The 16,191-nt window shown below is 40.0% G+C and overlaps 1 protein-coding gene across 1 annotated transcript; it reads left to right on the forward strand.

The window, feature by feature from the left end:
- Positions 1 to 11,752: 11,752 nt before the first annotated feature.
- LOC133890833 (protein FAR1-RELATED SEQUENCE 5-like) lies at positions 11,753 to 16,031 on the forward strand. The gene is made up of 6 exons (XM_062331417.1): positions 11,753 to 11,970; positions 12,133 to 12,483; positions 12,577 to 15,001; positions 15,108 to 15,163; positions 15,349 to 15,455; positions 15,569 to 16,031. Exons 2-4 carry the CDS (start codon positions 12,253 to 12,255, stop codon positions 15,158 to 15,160), a joined length of 2,709 nt encoding a protein of 902 aa, XP_062187401.1. The 5' UTR covers positions 11,753 to 11,970; positions 12,133 to 12,252; the 3' UTR covers positions 15,161 to 15,163; positions 15,349 to 15,455; positions 15,569 to 16,031.
- The last annotated feature ends 160 nt before the right edge of the window (positions 16,032 to 16,191 follow it).

The raw sequence follows: 16,191 nt of genomic DNA on the forward strand, positions 1-16,191 counted from the left end.
ACCCACACAACCCTGCCTCTCTATTTATAGGCCTAGGGAGGTAGCTCGACTTTTAAATTTTCTTTTTTTTCCAAAATACTCATCTCTTCTAATGGCCTCCTGCCTATCAGTAGAGTATTTTGGTTCATTTTTAGATCCATCCATCGAACGGTTGTGGCTTCTTCATGACTTAGCTTTGCATCGACGCAAGCTTCATGATGATGTCACGTGCACTCCATCCTTCCACAATTTTGAGGCCAAACCGCGAAACCACCTTGCACGCTTCTCAAAACGTGACTCACTACCACTTGCTTACACCTTAAATAAGTACCCGATATCGACACGTGTACTTTGGATTGCGATCTTAACCACCAGCAAGTCTTTTCTGTGTCCTATCCCTCAGGCCGTCTTATCACTTACACCGATATCTCTTTCGCTTGACGTTGTCAACACGTCATATTCATCCACTTTCACATACTTTGATTGACTTTCACGTGCACAGCTAGGATCACCATTGACTCTATCTGACCTCCTTGATCGTCCGACACCAAGGCTCTGATCATCCTGCTATCGTTTGCCAAGTTGCATCCATCACCTGTACAACACAAGACAAATAAATATGCATCTCCAACACCCTTACGAATTAGTCAAAAGCAAAATTATCTGTTGAAGAACTCATCCTAGACAAATCATGAACGCCGGATGATCTGGTGTTCACCTAAGCGCTGGACCATCTGACGTGTTCAACTACTCAGATATGCCATTTTGCATCCTCTCTGGAAATATTAATCTGGTGTATCCTTCGGCGTTCACATTACTTATCACCAGACTATCCGGCGAGTACAACCTTGCCAGAATCCATGTTTCAACTACTCTGCAACAAATGGTCCAGCAAAGCATCCGGCGTACACATTGCTCAGCACCGGACCTTCCGGTGTGTACAACTCTTTGTATTTTGAAAATTTTCTTCTTTAGGAAAAGTAGTCTGGCGTACACTTCTACTCAGCATTGGACCATCCGGCGCATTGAGCACCTTAGCTCCTCCTCCTAGAATACTCCAGCGTGCACAACACCCCATCAACGGAACATCCAACATATACAAACTCTCCAGCGTCGGATCATCCGGCATGTGCAAATTTTCTAGACCAGAGACAAAAAAGCTAACTCCATTTTCTCTGCAACTTTGATTAGTCATGATCATAATTGCAATACAGAGACATGCTTATGCAATATCAAAATCATCAAACCAACTCAATTAATCTTATCAATCACTCATTACAAATAAACTAAAACTACATTTTAACTTGGTTTCTCACCTACTCCCTCTTATAAATACATGTTTTGTTGTTTTGGAAAGTATTCAGTCAAACTTTTTAAAACTTTTACTAATAATAACTTTCAAACTATTTAGTTTGAAAATCTTCAAATCATATATGAAGATTTGTTTTGTATTTTCGTAACATCACAAATTCAATGGATTATAATTATATTATAATAAAAAAATTGTGGTTAAAACTATGTATTGAAGACCATGTCTTATCCAAAACGACTAACATAGAGACAAATCATTGACTTTAAATATAATACTAATAGTCCAAATTTATTACTTGTCCTACTTATAATGCTTTACATTTTTGGAAAGCTGTTATGTGGGCATGTCAAGCTGTAAACGTTGGGTATAGTTGGCATATAGGTAAAGGTAGGAAAGTACGGTTTTGGGACAACAATTGGATAGGTGTTGCTAGTTTAGCTATAGTTCTTTTGGGATTTGTATGTACTGGTCAATGAGAAAATTAGATCAGTAGCTAATGTGTGGGATGGTAATACTTTAAAATGTACTCTCAGGAGATGTTTTACTGATAGTCTTATGAATAAATGGGGTTATGATATGCCAGATAGCGTCTACAATAGTTTTTTTATGAGGACTCCAAAAATTCTCAAATTTGGACTGAAGTTTTGCTATGCCATGTAGATCCCGTGCACGTGATTGAATTCGAGCTGGTCATTGACGGATTGTGTGATCAAGGCAAGCAACTATGCATACTCAACCTATTATGTATATGTGTCTTTCAAATTGTAGAGCTATATGGAATCGTGTGATTCTTGCATTGTCAATCATTGTTAATTGTTATTATATCCTTGTTAACTGAAAAAACTGTTATTTTCCTATAAGATTCAGACAAAACATGCTTCTTTTGGATGGTTGTAGAACAATAACTGATGGATGGGCGTGGACCATAAAAAAGAACGATGATATAGTTGTAGACCATAAAAAAGATCAATGATATAGTTGTAGATCTAAGAAAGAGCACTTTTAGAAGTTGGCCATTCAATTGGCCGAGTTGCTGGACCGTCAAGATGTTGGCCACCTTTTGGCTGAGTGAATCTAATGCGTAATTTAAATGTATAATGCTTGTATGGACCTGATCAATATGTGTTTTATACTCTGTTAGGATATGTTTAATTAAATACTTTGCTTTCATACTCTCATTTTTGTTCCTTATATGAATTGGTTGTGACATTGCTATGTTGCTATCATAAACATGCTATATGACATGGATGTCAATCAATTGTTGTTCATTTCTCTTTTCATTGCTAATTCAACAACGTTTCTTCGGTCTATTAATTAAGCAACAAAAGAAACTATTGCAATGCTATTTCAGAAGTAAAGTTTTGTTATCCCTTAATGTGATTAAACATAACCTTTTAGTTTTGCTTCATCTATTTGGGTGAAGGAGCATTTTGTCCATGTTTTGTCAAAAGTAGGTGTTGTAGACTTAAGATATGAGCACTTATGATGAACATCACTTGTTGATTCATGAATAATGGGTACAATATATATAGTTAGATACATGATGAACATGTTATAGAAGATTTGGACCTTTTACCTTTTCTGCTAGTTGTTATTTCTTGATATATCCACTAGTTGTCATATATGCTAATGTCGATGTTGCAACAAATTTGAACAGATGGAATTGTTATGTAGGAATGACACATACAAAATCAAGTCGCCGCCCACGGGCATGTTCTCAGATACAAGGCCTCTCCTCTGACCAGGATCTAGTCTCGGATGATGCTCAGGAGTAAAGCCCAAGTGTATACCTCAACCTGAATCAACTTGACGCTGATGCCCCGTAAGGTCTGATCACTGATGATGCGCTCTCATCTCTGACCACTGATGCTACACCGGATGGTCAATCATACGAAAGACCGAGGTGTGGCCGAGGTCCTAACAAGATTCCTGAGGGACGTTTTGTTATCACGGAGGTCGATTCAGCCAGGGAGCCCATAAAATCTCTACATATACTCGGGCCATTCAAGACACCATATGGGTGTCTCGTAAGGGACCACATCGCAATCACTTATAGAACTTGGAGAGACAAACGAGGTGACAAGTGGGTAGTTTCCAATAGCATCAAGGATTTCATGTGGGGCAAGTTGTCACATTAAGTTCGAGTACGCTGAAGGATACAACATGGCCACAGCGAAGCATCATACCCTAGTCATAATGGGTAGAATTTTTAAAAATTTTAAGGGTAAATTGTACAGAGATTATCACTTGACGGGTTGAACACTAGACTGGGATGATTTTCTGACGTGAAAGATTTTTGGAATGACTTCGTGGAGTACAGGGATTCAGAGGAAGTAAAAAAGATAAGTGAAGCAAACAAGATCAACTCCCAGAAGAACTTACACCCCCACAGAATCGGCTCGCATGGGTACGTTAGGAAACTTGACCAATAGGATAAGATAGAAGAAGATGTAACTAAAGGTGATGTCACACCTGTGACGGTTGAGTGGATTCCACGAGCGAAGAACTGCCTATATGGAAGAGGGGTGACTCTTGCGGTTGATGGAAGCTTATGCTTCAAAAGAAAACGAGAACTGGAAGTCACACAGAAGATTAGAGATGCACACGCCCAGTGTTCCCAGGTCTCTTTCCAGGCAGACAGGGAAAACGATGAGCTAAAATTGGCACTAAAAAATAAGGAGCACACCGGTCGTACACGCGACAAGGGTTTGAGGCCTTGGAAGGTCAGATTCGAACAAAACACCGACACTTACAAGAAACGGAGAAAAGAAAATATTTCAGATATGATGGTAGTGCTAAAAGAAGAATTTGCAGAGGAGAGATGGATGATTGACGCCAAAATAGAAGCAACTATGCAACAAGCTAGGCAGCAAGTAAGGCAGGAGCTGTTAGCTATCATAGATAATACTTTGGTGTCGAGCCCTGATGGTCCCCGAAGCAGTTGTGCACCCATGGGGCTTCCAGTAGAAGCCTTAATCCGTCACCCTATGGATGACATCACAGAAAGCACACCATGCAAGCTTATCGTACCAATCTTGGGTGTTCCCACCATGGTGCTAGGGGTCTGGCTGAGCAATGGGTGGAAGGGACCCTCTTCAACGGTCGTCTGATACCACAGAGATACGCCAGGGTGCACATGAACAGTGTAATACATAAGTACCATAAAGCAAACTGTATTACCCTGGAGAGGAGAGGGAAATGAGGCTCTAAAAAATTATAGGCTATTATGTCATGTGGCGCAAGCGCGACATATTGTTTGGCGAAGACACAGACGAGTCTAGGTCTAGTTCAGAGTCGTCAGACGCACCCAGAGGATCTTTGCCTCCTCCGTCGTCGCCTCCACTGTCACCCAGAAGCTCTCCACCTCCTCCACAGCCACCTCCACAGCCACCCAGAAGATCTCCACCTCCGCTGCCGCCTCCACAACCACCAAGAAGATCTCCAACCCCTTTGCCTCCATCGTGTACCCACTGTAGAAGCCGGTAGCACTTGCACAAGTTTAGAAGTCGATGTCATCTCAGAAATCGACTTCGTCACAGCAGTGAGCAGCAGCTAAGAAGCGACAGTCAGCATCTAAGATGCTGACATCTCCCCTGTCTTATGATTCAACTGATGAGGAAACCAGAAGGAAAGTGAGCGCCGATGTCACTGCACACTTCAAACGTACTGAGCTAGAGAAGAGTGCTATTGATCCAGTAATGGTCGCCAAGTTTCTTCAGACTTTGACAAGATCTGTGGACCCACTGCTAAAATCTAACTACGCGCGCATCATGGGTAAGAAATAATTGAGGAAGGCGTCGATCAAGAAGGTAAAAAAACAAAGAGCGCTAGAATAACAGGAAGAATTAGAAAGAAATTTTCTAATTGATGCTTGAATGACAAAAGAAGCACTTTATGACAAGTCCAAGGTTGAAAAGACACAAACTAAATAACAATTTAAGCTTGATGAACCACTGGTCGAGTCCTTGTCGGAGCTAACAACCCAAATACGGAGATTCCATGCTTAGTCCTTGTAACAATCAAAGGCCGGTAGAGAGATGTTCACGTTCCAATACACATATTGTAATTTCCTCCATGGGGATGGTGAAATCTGGATCCATTTCGATGAAATGTATCAACTCTACCACCAAGACAGCCTCAACGTTCAACTCATAAGTTTGTGGACTCTATAAGTGTCTTACATGTATAATTTATAGTATAAATTATTGTACCATTAGATTGAATGTCTTAATTTCTTGTGATGTAGAATGGAGATACATACATGCGATCAAAAGGGCATCACTGAAGTACGATTCTTCGATAAATGAAAATAAACCAGACTATGGTCGCCACCCTGCCACAAGCAACCGAGAATTATGCACTTAAATTTATTCAAACGTACCAATTAAAGACATAAATACGTTTACCTTACAACTTTGGGTATGCGGTTCCCTCCATATTTGTACTACTATTTTTTAGCATCACGACATTAGGACGTAAGACTAATTACCTACGGTGACATGTGTAGATTTCACTATGCCCTTCTTGCCATCCAGACTGACTATAGTAGTATCGTTGTCCTCGACGGGAAAAGAAATCCAGTAGCCGAATACCAAACCGTCATAGACTTGATACAAAGCTAAACTAATCATTTCATCAACGCTTTAGTAAACTTCAAATTGATTAAATATAAGTCTAGTTAAGGTCAATAATCACACATGTACATGGTATACGTGCGCTACGTCAAGAGGAAAGGACGTCACTTTCCGTTTTGGAAGGAATGAAAAATCATAATAGACTTTCTTGGTAGGCTTCAGACCCAGTGCAACAATTTATATGGCTACGATGTATGTGACTTCATGCATGCATGAATCGAAAACAATTATAGTATCATTACCAAAGCTCAGGTAAGTGGTATACACATTGATGATTAATTTTCAGTTCTTACTCGTATTCAAATAGATTGATTTCTTCAATTCTAATAATTAGAGGACCTTGAGCTAGAAATAGGTATTCTCATGCCATAGAGAATCAACGCAATTTAGAGACAACTCTGCTGGTTCATCAATGGCCAAGTCATTCTAAAGTCTGGGCAGTACCATGTCTTCAAATGGTGTTGTTCGCAAACCATTCCTTCAATTAGCCCGTGGAGTTTGTTACCTGATTCTTTTCAAGGCAAAAGCGTTGTTCAGGATCTTCCGGTCAACAAGAATAATTGAATGACATCTCTTCTTACCCCCTTTATTGCATACTTTTGTTAATTATGAATTTTTGTTTGTAAACTTGTATTAGTTATGATCTCTAGTAAATGACTTGTGAAATAACATGGTTACGTATGCATGAATAAGATGGGCTGCGAATGAATTGTGTATGTGTGTGATACTATATGTGTTGAGATAATTATACGTCTATGTAAAACTTGAATGCATATTTATCTTGTTGTATGTGACATTATTTGTGATATTGTCGGTAACGGCTAGATTCTGTAAGAGGGGAGAGGCCATGAGTGCTGGCTCATAAAAAAAATCGGCACTGATACAGAGACTATTAGTGCCGTTCTGTACCAAAAATCGGCAATGATAGTTGAGTATCAGTACTAGTTACTTGTTATGAACCAGCACTGATAGTCTCAGTATCAGTGTCGGTTTTTTTATGAGCCGACACTGATACTCATTATCAATGCCGATTAATAAAGCGGCATTGATAGTCCGTGATTATTAGTATCGAGTAATCAGTGTCGGTTCAAAAACTGTCACTGATGGTACTACTGAGCTGGCACTAATAACCATTTCTCTAGTGGTGGGCACTGATTTGAAAAACAACAACAATGAAGATCCCTAATCCCGGAAGAAAAGGTAAAATATTTTCTTCTCGTGGGGTAAAGTGTAAGCAAAAATAGGTTGTCTCTAAGTCACTACATGAAAAAAGGACATAAGTCACGGGTGATAATTGTTATGGGTGATGGGTCTCACTCCGAACATATCACTGATGAGTCATAAGTGACGAATTAGGACCCATCAATAATGAGATCATAAGTGACAGGTCATAATCTTGACCTGTCACTTATAACTTGTCCCTTATAAATGATTTTCACATTTTTTTTGACACAAAAAGTAAAAAAAAAAATTCACCTGAGCCATCCCACACAGGGGCCATCACCACTCGTTACGTGTTATATGCTATTTTTCACTCTGTTTTTACACTCTGCGTTCCATGAGGATCAAACCAGCGACCTACGCTCGTGCGCTTGGCCGTATTACCACCTCACCCTCACGTGCGTTCTGAAGGAAGTTGAATATTTTATCCTTCTAACCTTTTTGTCGAGGGTTACAGTTACGATCCATCACCGATGACTATTTTTGCCGAATTGTAGATTACTTAATTGTTTGATACTAAATTTAGTGAATTATTGATTACTGAATTGGTAGTTTACATATAAAATATTTATGAATTTCAGAATATCTCATGCCAAATTTGTACAAATATTTATGAATTTCAAAATATCTCATGTCAATGATCGCAATTTGATATGTGACCTAGAGTGACTTCGATAAAACGGATATAACTTTTGTATACAAACTCTGATTTCGAGGTTTTTTTTACTCTACGGACATCTACAGAAAAAAGCTACATATGTTTCTCCACTATTTTGTTGGATTCGACGAATTTTTCAAGGCTAAAAATGGTTTGGAAGATTGAGTTCTTGCCCCTAAAGTTTCTACACCATTTTTAGAATGCGTGTTTGTGCCTATAGCCGCAACCCTTTACATTAAAATTGAGCAAAAATATACAATAATTTCTATTCTAGTTCTACTGATGTGAGAAAAAATAAGAGGAAAATAAAAAATAAAAAATATTTATGCTTACTACGCCGTCGTACCCTATACCAGTTATAAATTTTCAACTATAGCATGGTTGTAACCTTTCTGCATAATATTTTTTTTAGATCTGTATAATACTTTTAGTTTTTAGTTGGACAAATTAAGTAAGAAAACACAGTACCTTGCTAGCTTTAATAAAAGAGCTGAGTTATTAGTGACATGTTGTAATATCACTTGTCACTTATGACTGACTCAGGAAGATCTATCATTGATGACAAATCATAAGTGACAGATCGTAATGTGACCCGTCACTGATGACTAGTCTAGGACGATCCGTCACTGATGAGTTGGTCATTAGTGACGGGTCACAACTTCACCCGTCACTAATGTCATAAATGACGGGTAACTTTATGACCTATCACTGATAATTTGTCATAAGTGACGGATCATGGCACGATATTACATAAGTGACGGGACGTAATATGACCTGTTACTTATAACTATTACGTGACGGGTCCTGACGAGCTATCACTTATGTAGTATCTCTTTTGTCTGTTTTTACGTAGTGAGTCTCTATAAGCTTAGAGACAACAACATCAGAGATGATCACTAAAATATGCTCTCTCTTAAGTTGTTTATATATAAGTGACGGATCCTAGTATGATCCATCACCTATGTATTATCTTTTTTATCTGTTTTTTACGTAGTGAGTCTGTATAAGCTTAGAGATAATAATATAAGAGATGATATTTTAGTCTCTCTCAAAGTTGTTTATATGTGTCGTCCCCACAAGATCTTAAGATGTCTCTTGAAGTTACCTACAAATGAATGAGAGACCACAAGACCCAAGCCATTGATAGAGACAAAAGTAAGAAGATAACAACGGCATGGAGACAGGGATGTCCATGCAACTCACGCCATACATATATAGCCGCGAGTCGTGACGATAAGGTGGCTAGGTCTCCCATATACTGCTTGCGTGATCAACATATCGACCGCGTTGACCGTGGAATAAACTTGATTGTGAGCTTAATTACTTAGTTGAGCGCTTAATTTGCATGAGCAAATCAAGTGTAAAGCACGGACTTTTACCCAAATCTTACATGGATAGATTCCTAATCTTATCGATGGACACTAGCTGGGCTAGCTGCCACATCGCCGGCGAGCCAAACGCTGCTCCACATTTGCGCAAGCAAGCGACCGGCCATGCACCGGTGGAGCTCGAGCGCGACCGAAGGCACCTGGACTGGACATGGACAGATCCAACGACCAACTAACAAAAAGGTATGCGCGTTGCCACGACCAAGGTTCCAAAATTCGTTTGGGACTCGAACCCCCCCCCCCCCCCCGCCTCCCTCCCTCCCTCCCCATTTTCCGATATTCACGGAAATCAGAAAATTCGATCAAAATTCAATAAGAATTCAGATAAATTCACTTGATCAAATTTATAAATTAGAGGTAAAATTCAGTGAAACTGATCATTTGGTAACCACTCGAATTCCATCAAAAACCGACCGTATTTCATTTGTGATCGAAAACCGCTCGAATTTCATAAATAACCATTTGGTTTTATCAAATTTCAGTGAAGTTCAATAAAAACAAAAAATAGCTCAGCTTTGTAATATCAATAACTAATTAATCTGAGCTTCAAAATAAATGAAATAAATTTTATTGGTTTCCTTGTAACATGATCTAACTAATTAATCTAAGTTTCAAAATAAGTGAAACAAATTTTATTGGTTTCCTTGTAACATAATCTACATGATAAAAATATTTATACTCTTGAAAAAGTTGTATATTTTCTGTGAGAAAATATATTTATTAAACCCAGTTAAATGCATAGTTAATTCTTTGCTCATCTAAAAATTATGAAACTAATTTTTTTAGTCTTCTTACATGAACTCATGTCTTTTAAAAATACATGAACTCATTAAATAGTTATTATAACATGCATGATTGTGTAAATGTGTTGCAACTAGATTAATTCGTAACTAACCAATCACACCTCAAAAATTAGTGAATCTACTTTTATTAGTTTAACTATACTATGCTTTATATAAAAAAATAATGGTAGATATGACAAAGTTAATTACAATTTTATTTCTTAATATGTTCACTTTATGCTTGTGAACTTTGTAAAAATCATGAAAAAATTAATAAAACTCTAAATTAAGTGAAACAAGTTTTAAAGATCCTCTTAAGATACACCTTATATATAAAAAAATATGTGTTTACATGTTACGCTTTTTCTTAATGTGATGTGGATTATCATGTTCAACCGACCTATTTCAGTATTTTTTTTTAAAAAAACTTGCTATAATACAAATAACATTATTTTTTAAAAAATAATAAAATGTCTTAAAATTGTATCTAGTATTTTTAATTTTTTTTATGAATTTTTAGTTTAAAGTCAAAAGCCGTTCAAATTTAGAATTCAATATGGAGCGAATTGACCGGTTTTTACGAATATTGAGTGGTTTTTTTTTGACGATTTTTCAAACCTGACCACGACTCGTCGTCAGAGTACACCTACAGTACTCTGTCTCTGATCAGAAAGACCTAAAAAACAGATTGTTTCCCTACAGACACCGTGTCAGTTGTACGTTTGTACCGACTATATGCATCTATACTCTCCAGTGCACAAGAACAACGGTGCCATTGTATATATACTTGGAGTACTAATCTCTAGTGTATGTACAGAAAAAACCGTCGTGTCAACATCGGTGAAAAGGACTGAAGTCGAGACGGAGATAATCTGAGATGGAGACTGGATAACAGGATAAGTACAACCTATATACTTAGTAACTTGACAATCACGATAAGGATATGGGAAAAGAGAAATTTAGGTTATGCTACAGTGTCAATTACCATTTTAAATTGTACTATTACTTTTGTAATATTTAAAATTATGTCAACTGATTAGACCAAACTAGTGAGATAAAATCGGAAGTTTTTCGATCCAGCCGTACCAACCAGTGATAAGGACGGAATAAGTTTTTGAAACTAGTAGCACAAATCGAATAATTAAAAAATGATGACAAAAGCTAAAACTGTAATTAATGCAATGCCATAAACTTAAATTTCCATGGTAAAAATAACCTCCGATGATATCTCAATTACTATAAAACGAGGTAGTATAGAAAAAGAAAGAAATTTGCAAGTGTTTTACCAAAAATAATTTCCTGTCAAAAGGATTGCGTGTATTTGGAGACAGGGATTAGCAATCTGGTGATGGCAATGTGCATGTGCATTTAAATGGTAAGGACATTATCCATCAGTTTAAAAAACTAATGAAAAAGAAGGAACCCATCGGGTGAAGCCTAAGGCGAAACAGTAGAGCTGAGCTCAATGAAAATAATTAATTATTTAATTAAGTTAAATTAAAATAGATCTACGGATGAAACCACGCCCATCCGTACAAACAGCACGGCCGAAGACCGAGCACGAAATCGGACGGGAAACGTGCGTGTTGCAGGCCGGATTCACCTCTTTCTCCGGAAAAATTGGGTCACATGGGCTCCCTCACCCCGACCAAGAAGACGCAGCCTGATCCGGCAAAAACGCACGACACGGCCCGATCCGCCCATGCGCAGACTGGCCATTCCATCCCGGTGCAACTCCACCGACCAGGCCCGGCCCGGCGCTAGGCCTTCAAGCTGTCCTTTTTTTCTCAGAGTGAAGAGAGCATTGCGGACACCATCGTCCTCTTCGTCGTCGGCGCCCGCGCCGCCGAACCAGCCTACCGCCCCCGCCCCTCCAGAGAGCTCGTCCCCCGTAGTGGTCCTCCTCCTCCTCATCCTGCTGTCTGCTCTGCTGGTACTGGACTGGCTTTGTCTGGAGATCTGTTCTGTCGGGGCTTGGAATTGATTTCTTTCGTTTGTAAGAACCCTAACTTGCTCGGATGCGGTTCTCCGGAGTGGATTCTGCTCTGGGTCACCGTTGAACTTCTCCGATGAGCCAAATCCAAATTTTCATTTCTCCATCGATGGCGGAGTACTAATCTCAAACATCCATTTTTTTTTTCTGGTTCGGTTGGTTTAGGCCCTTCTCTTTCTCCAGCGCGCGCAACATCGATCGGCCTCAGTTGACGCCACACGACTTGGCATCCAACGTGCGGGAGCAGCTTATCCTCCAAAAAATCGGGGGCTCAACTGAACCCCAATGCCGTCCACCCCCGGGGAGAATGATCCCCGAGTCACTCCGGGGCCTGTGGCGCCTCCGTTTGTTCAGACTTTCAGGCCTACTCATGCCGCGGGTGGCGCCGCCGCAGACCCGAGGTTAGCGCAGCAGTCTTGGCCCGGCCATGTAGTCCTCCTGCGTCCATGCGCGCCTTGGCTTCCTCATGCTCCCGTTCCGCTACTGCTGAATGCTGCAAATCCGCGGCAGAATGGGGTACGCTCTGGTCTACCGTCCTTTTAACTCATTTTGTTGAAGGAAGAATAATGCTTAGCTACTGGCCATGCTGATGCCGTTCTTGATCGGCAGGATGCGGCGGCAGATGTAGCTGCGGCTGATGTTAATCCTGCCATTGATAGCTGTGACGAGAATATGTTGCCGAAGGTGAACATGCTATTTGATGGCGAGAATGATGCATATGAGTTCTACAATGCCTATGCAGAGAAGGTGGGTTTCTTTGTCCGGAGATCAACACTCTGGACGACATCGAAGAACATAATCACCAGGAGGACTTTCGTCTGCTCGAGAGAGGGTTTTCGGGAGAAGAAGAAGGGTGCCAAGGAAGCAAAGTGCCCACGTCCTGAGACAAGAATCGGGTGCTCAGCAAGCATGACCATTAGACTTACCACTAATGGCAAGTACCGTTTGACAGAGTTTGTACCAAATCATAACCATCAGCTGGCAACAGCATCTACAATTCATATGCTGAAGGCAAAGAAAATCAGGCGCAAAGCACGGGCTGTGAGAGAAAATCTGGTGGACGATACCGTGAGAACACCAGAATTCGAGAATGAAGATGAGGCTTATGAATTTTACAGCATGTATGCGGGGAAAATTGGGTTCAATGTGCGAAGGGCAAGCATGACAGTGAATGCTGAGAATGTTATCACCAGAAGAATGTTTGTTTGCTCGAAAGAAGGGTTTCGTGAGAAGAAAAGAGGGGCGCAAAGAGTAAAGAAGCCTCGTCCGGAGACCCGGACAGGTTGTCCAGCATGTATGGTCATCAGGCTTGCGACTAATGGAAAATATCATGTCACAGAATTTGTTACCTTCCACAATCACCAGCTTGGGGCTGCAGCACCTTCTGATCTTGTGATGGCATCGCAGAGTATAGAAAATGATGAAGATGGTGGACCTGATCTGGCAGATGGATCACCTGATGATTCTATTCACAAGAAAAATCTTATTAATGAAAATGCTACTCTAAACTCTCTACAAGGTAGAAGTTGCAAAAGATACAAGCGTACAAAGACTCTGCACTATGGTGATGTTGGTGCTACTCTAGAGTACCTGCAAAAGATGCAACATGATAACCCTTCTTTCTTCTATGCTGTAAAATCTGATGAGGATAAGAACTTTACGAATTTTTTCTGGGCAGATTCAAAGTCTATCGTGGATTTTATCCATTTTGGTGATGTAGTTTGTCTTGATTCAGGATATACATTGCAAGGCTATGGTAGGCCACTTGCTTTGTTTACAGGTTTGAATCATCATAAGCAAACAGTTATCTTTGGTGCTGCATTGCTTTATGATGAAAGTAATGAAGCTTTCAGATGGTTATTAGATACTTTCAAGATGGCAATGAATGGAACCCATCCCAAGACATTGTTAACCGATAGATCTGCTGAAATATGTGAAGCCGTTGCAGCCACATGGCCTGCTACGTCCCATCGTTATTGTGTCTGGCAAGTTTACCAAAATGCTCTTCAGCAGTTGAGTCAAGCTTTCCACGGTTCAAGAACTTTAGAATGCAACTTCAAGAGATGCCTATTTGATTGTGAGGACGAGGATGAATTTTTGACAGCATGGAAGGAAATGTTGGAAAAGTATGACCTAGAAGATAATCAATGGCTAGCAGATTTGTTTTCAATAAAGGAGAAATGGGCACTGCCATATGGCCGTGAGACATTTTATGCTGATATGAAAAGCGTCCAGCAGAAGGAAAGCTTATCAAGTGAGCTGAAAAAACATTTATCCTTAGAGTATGACCTTTTGAACTTCTTTGAGCAGTTTGAAAGACTATTATGTGATCGTAGGTCTGCAGAACTGGAGGCTGATGTGAATGCTAATCAGAGCACAAAGAAGCCACCTTCTATGCGCATATTAAGGCAAGCTGCCAATGTATACACGCCTGCTGCCTTTAAAATGTTTGAGAGGGAATTTGAGTTATACATGGATTGCATGCTATACAACTGTGGTGATGTGGGCACAATTTCTCAGTATAGGATATGTGTTGATGACAGTCCAAAAGACCACTTTGTTAAATTCGATTCACTCGATTCCATGTTGAATTGTAGCTGTAAAACGTTTGAGTTTATTGGCATCCCATGTCACCATATGCTGAAGGTACTTGACACAAGGAATATCAAGGACCTTCCTGCTCAGTACATCTTGAAAAGGTGGAGGAAGGATGCCAAGTCAGGATCTTCAAATGGTGGTTATGCTTTCTCATTTGATGGTGATCCTGAGTCTGCTCAGACAAAACGTTACACTTCATTGTGCCGCATATTCAGTATCGCAGCAGCTAGGGCTGCAACCTCTGCAGAATCATTTGCATATATGGAAAACCAGTCAAGCATACTGATGGATCAAGTGGAGCAAGCTATTCAAACCAGGCCACCAGACATAGCTGCTCTTATTGGTGCTAATTGTGATCGAACTCAAAATTCAGTTGACAATATTGTTGCTGGAGGCATACACAGTCATGCTAATTTTATTAATGGCTCTGCTGATGGTATGTGTTAAAGTATTGACTCTTTTTCCCATTTGAATTTTTATTGTTGCCATGGAATAAATGTGCTACTTGCATGGCTGGTTCTGATGTGCTACTTGCATTCCAGGTTCTCTAACTTTTCCATTCACATTGGGAGCTGGTACATTGGATTACCGCTAATAGGTAACTATCGTTCTTACAGTTTTGTCATGCATCCATCATGCATCATCTTAATTGTTCCTTACATATCAATGAAACCATTGTTGTATGCTTCTATCATTTGTTCAATCATCTGTGTGGAGAATGTCTGCTGATCTCCCACCAGAAGGTATTTTGTTCTCTTCATTTGCTGACCAAGTTTTAAGCAGGCGTTAGATGACACACATGGATGTTCTACTACTCTTTTGGTGATTACACACTAATTTCGGAGCTGCGGATAAGATGACCGACACATCTACAGCACGGTCATTGGCAGGTAGATTATTAAGTTGCTGGAGATTATCCGTCTACTAATTCTTTTACAAAGAAATCTAAGAAGTCACAAGAAACTTCTGTCAACTCTCTGTAAAACTAATCGCAACATCGCAGGCCTGATATTGTTTCTGCCCTACCCATCCGCCCGAAGAAAGTTGGCATTCATTCCCCTTCGCCAGCATTATTTGTATATACTAGCTGGGAGGAATCTTTCACGAGATGGGATAAGCAGCCAGCTGCGTTGGTCATGGTCTGGTTTAACGACCTGGTGTTTGCACAGCTTGTTCCCCGTAATTTCAGGGTCTCCCTATGGTGTCAGTTTGATAAGTTGGTGACTGCTGCTGAGAGCTGCCGATTACTTATGAATGCTGCCGAGTTCTGACTTGAAATTTTTGAAGTAAATGGTAATCGAGCTTGTCGGAGCTGTCACATTTTTCACCCCTGTACATGCCGCTTCAGTAGCTTAGTCGTCATATACTCACATTTGTATAATGTATGAAGGAATTAATGTTTACAATATCTGAAGATCAATAGTTTCGCATTTGTAGTGAAACGGTGATCATTTGCTGGTGTACTAGTTACTAGATGTTTGGCCAAATTGGCGCATGCCATGGCATTGGTAAAATATGAGTGCCAAATATAAGGCCGTGTGTATTTCTTTCTCGAGAAAGTACGTAACTACCAATTCCAAGCAGAGCGTGTCGTATACTAGAATTCTTGAACAGAATCAAGGGAAC

Source organism: Phragmites australis, chromosome 14 (assembly GCF_958298935.1).
Source record: "Phragmites australis chromosome 14, lpPhrAust1.1, whole genome shotgun sequence".
In the NCBI taxonomy this organism is placed as follows: Eukaryota; Viridiplantae; Streptophyta; class Magnoliopsida; order Poales; family Poaceae; genus Phragmites; species Phragmites australis.

Bases quoted from the DNA above. Each gene is read 5' to 3' on its own strand.
- LOC133890833 (XM_062331417.1), top strand. From the start codon at position 12,253: ATGCCGTCCACCCCCGGGGAGAATGATCCCCGAGTCACTCCGGGGCCT. The intron at 12,484-12,576 runs GTACGCTCTGGT...CTTGATCGGCAG, and splicing joins CAAATCCGCGGCAGAATGGG to GATGCGGCGGCAGATGTAGC. The intron at 15,002-15,107 runs GTATGTGTTAAA...CTTGCATTCCAG, and splicing joins TATTAATGGCTCTGCTGATG to GTTCTCTAACTTTTCCATTC.